General features: G+C 43.7%; 1 protein-coding gene across 1 annotated transcript; it reads right to left on the bottom strand.

The window, feature by feature from the left end:
• Positions 1-1188: 1188 nt before the first annotated feature.
• On the bottom strand, positions 1189-1975 carry DPH3 (diphthamide biosynthesis 3; the record flags this gene model as incomplete). The annotated part of the gene is made up of 3 exons (XM_009578226.1): positions 1189-1254; positions 1752-1826; positions 1964-1975. Coding segments are annotated over 3 exons (153 nt in total), but the record flags the coding sequence as incomplete, so codon positions are not given.
• Between the last annotated feature and the right edge of the window lie 3 nt (positions 1976-1978).

Raw genomic sequence — 1978 nt, 5'->3', positions numbered from 1 at the left:
TAGCGCCTGGAGCAAAATAACTATATAAATGCTGTACAAGTATTTTTTCCCATATTTAACTTCACAGGTGTCAAATCCTAGTAAAACACATGAATGACCGTAATTTTAAATAAATATTCAAATGCAGTGGCTTGTAATACAAGAAGTAGTTTTGGAATCAATGTACTTTGGAGTATATTCTTCCAACTCTTTTCTACCCTAAAAAATTCCTTCTTATTAATTAAGCGAAATGTGTGTATCTCCTGTTGAGGAAATGACAGAACCTAACAAAGGAAGACTGAAAAATTCAGCAAATGTACTACTACAAATGGCACAAAGAACTGCAGCCCATTTTATATTTGCTGCAACAGCCAAATCACAAAGTTGTTGAGAAAATATGGGTAAACTACAATCTACTTTGAGTTCAAGTCCATTTGTACATTAGTAGCTTTGCAGGGGTAAAAAAAGTTTGACTCCTTTTGTTTCATTTCACACAACACCCACAAAAGTACATCATTATTATGTCACAGAATCATTTGATAACAGCTACCAAAGCTGTTTCAAAGCAACTGCAATTAAGAAACAAATTTGCCCCAACTCAAGTGTTGCACCCACTGCAGATATAAATACAACTGCACCTTCTTTGTGCTTATAGTAGTAAAAACAATTTACCAACAGTGTTGGTTCTGGGTCTCTTATTTTTCCCCATATTCAGTATGGGCAGGAAGCATGTGAGCCCACATCTTAGGTGATACTACACTGTCAAAGCTGTAATTCTGTATGGCATCATGTCATATGGACTTCTAAATTTTGTCTCCCAACATTTCACTCCCTATGCTATGTCACACTGACGTACACCCACACATTGCCTGCTTTTCTCCACAGGCTAAGAAGCCATTGCTAGATAAATGTTTTAATTTCACAGCTCCACATACTTCTTCTGTATACTGACTTCCTGTCAATTAGGATCATACTCGTCGAGTCTTCTGGAATATATATGGCAACTTTTAAAATGTATAACCCTTTCGAACAAAACCTATTCACGTGTTGATGTCCCAGCAAATTCTCATTCAAATTATGAAGATAGCCTGTTATTGCACTTGTATCTCACAGCAGCGAGCACTTCCAGGAGGAGGACCATATCTCTTTCCGCAGTTGCCATCCCCATACTTTCTTGTTCTAAAGCAGCAACAGTTCATGTTGTATTCATCAGCACTTAATCAATTCCTTGTTTGTCAAAGGTTCTGCAATGACTTCATCACGCATGAACTGTTCCTAAAGACAGCAAGTAGAGTTTTAGTTGATTTTCATCATTTTTGGATCTCCTCTCCCTCAAAACAAACCAGATAACCATCTTGTTTTCTAGCCTGGGAATAAGTGGTGAGAATCTGTCTCCCAAAACATGAAAGGCGTAACATGCCTACTAGATAAGAAAAACTATTAGACTAGCTGACAGGGCTGCTAGAGTCATAGATATTGTACACTGATATTGTTTCGTCTGTGTTCCACCCCACGCTCACCCAAGCAGGCATATTTTAAACCTCACACACGGCAGGAGAAGCAGACCAGAAAAACAAGAGATGAGGCAGAAGCTGCAGTCACAAACAAAAGGGGCACTAGCTCAGACAACCCTTCCCCATGTTTACCAGGGACTTTTAAAGGCTGCCACTGCGCCTTCCTCAGGGGATGGCAGACCGAAACTCGACTTGGCCGACCGGGCGCCGGGGGCAGCAGGCCGCAACCATGCTCGACAGCCCCCTCCCCGCACCCACCTGGTCGTAAATGACGCGCAGGATCAGGGAGCAGCTAGGGCAGGTGGCCACATCCTCGCCGTTCTCCAGGTCCTCCTGCAACAGCCCCCGGGAAGGAGACAGTCACCGACTCACCGCCTGTCCGACCCACAAACACCCGCGCCCGGCGGAGGCGAGACCGCGGCCTAACGCTGTTTCCCCCCACCGCCTCCTCCCCGCACACCCGCCGTTACCCGCGTGATGAGGAA

The sequence above is a fragment of the Fulmarus glacialis genome, unplaced genomic scaffold (assembly GCF_000690835.1).
Source record: "Fulmarus glacialis isolate BGI_N327 unplaced genomic scaffold, ASM69083v1 scaffold8135, whole genome shotgun sequence".
Lineage (NCBI taxonomy): Eukaryota > Metazoa > Chordata > Aves > Procellariiformes > Procellariidae > Fulmarus > Fulmarus glacialis.
The sequence above is the reverse complement of the archived record's forward strand: the minus strand, read 5'-3'. Positions and strand labels throughout refer to the sequence as shown.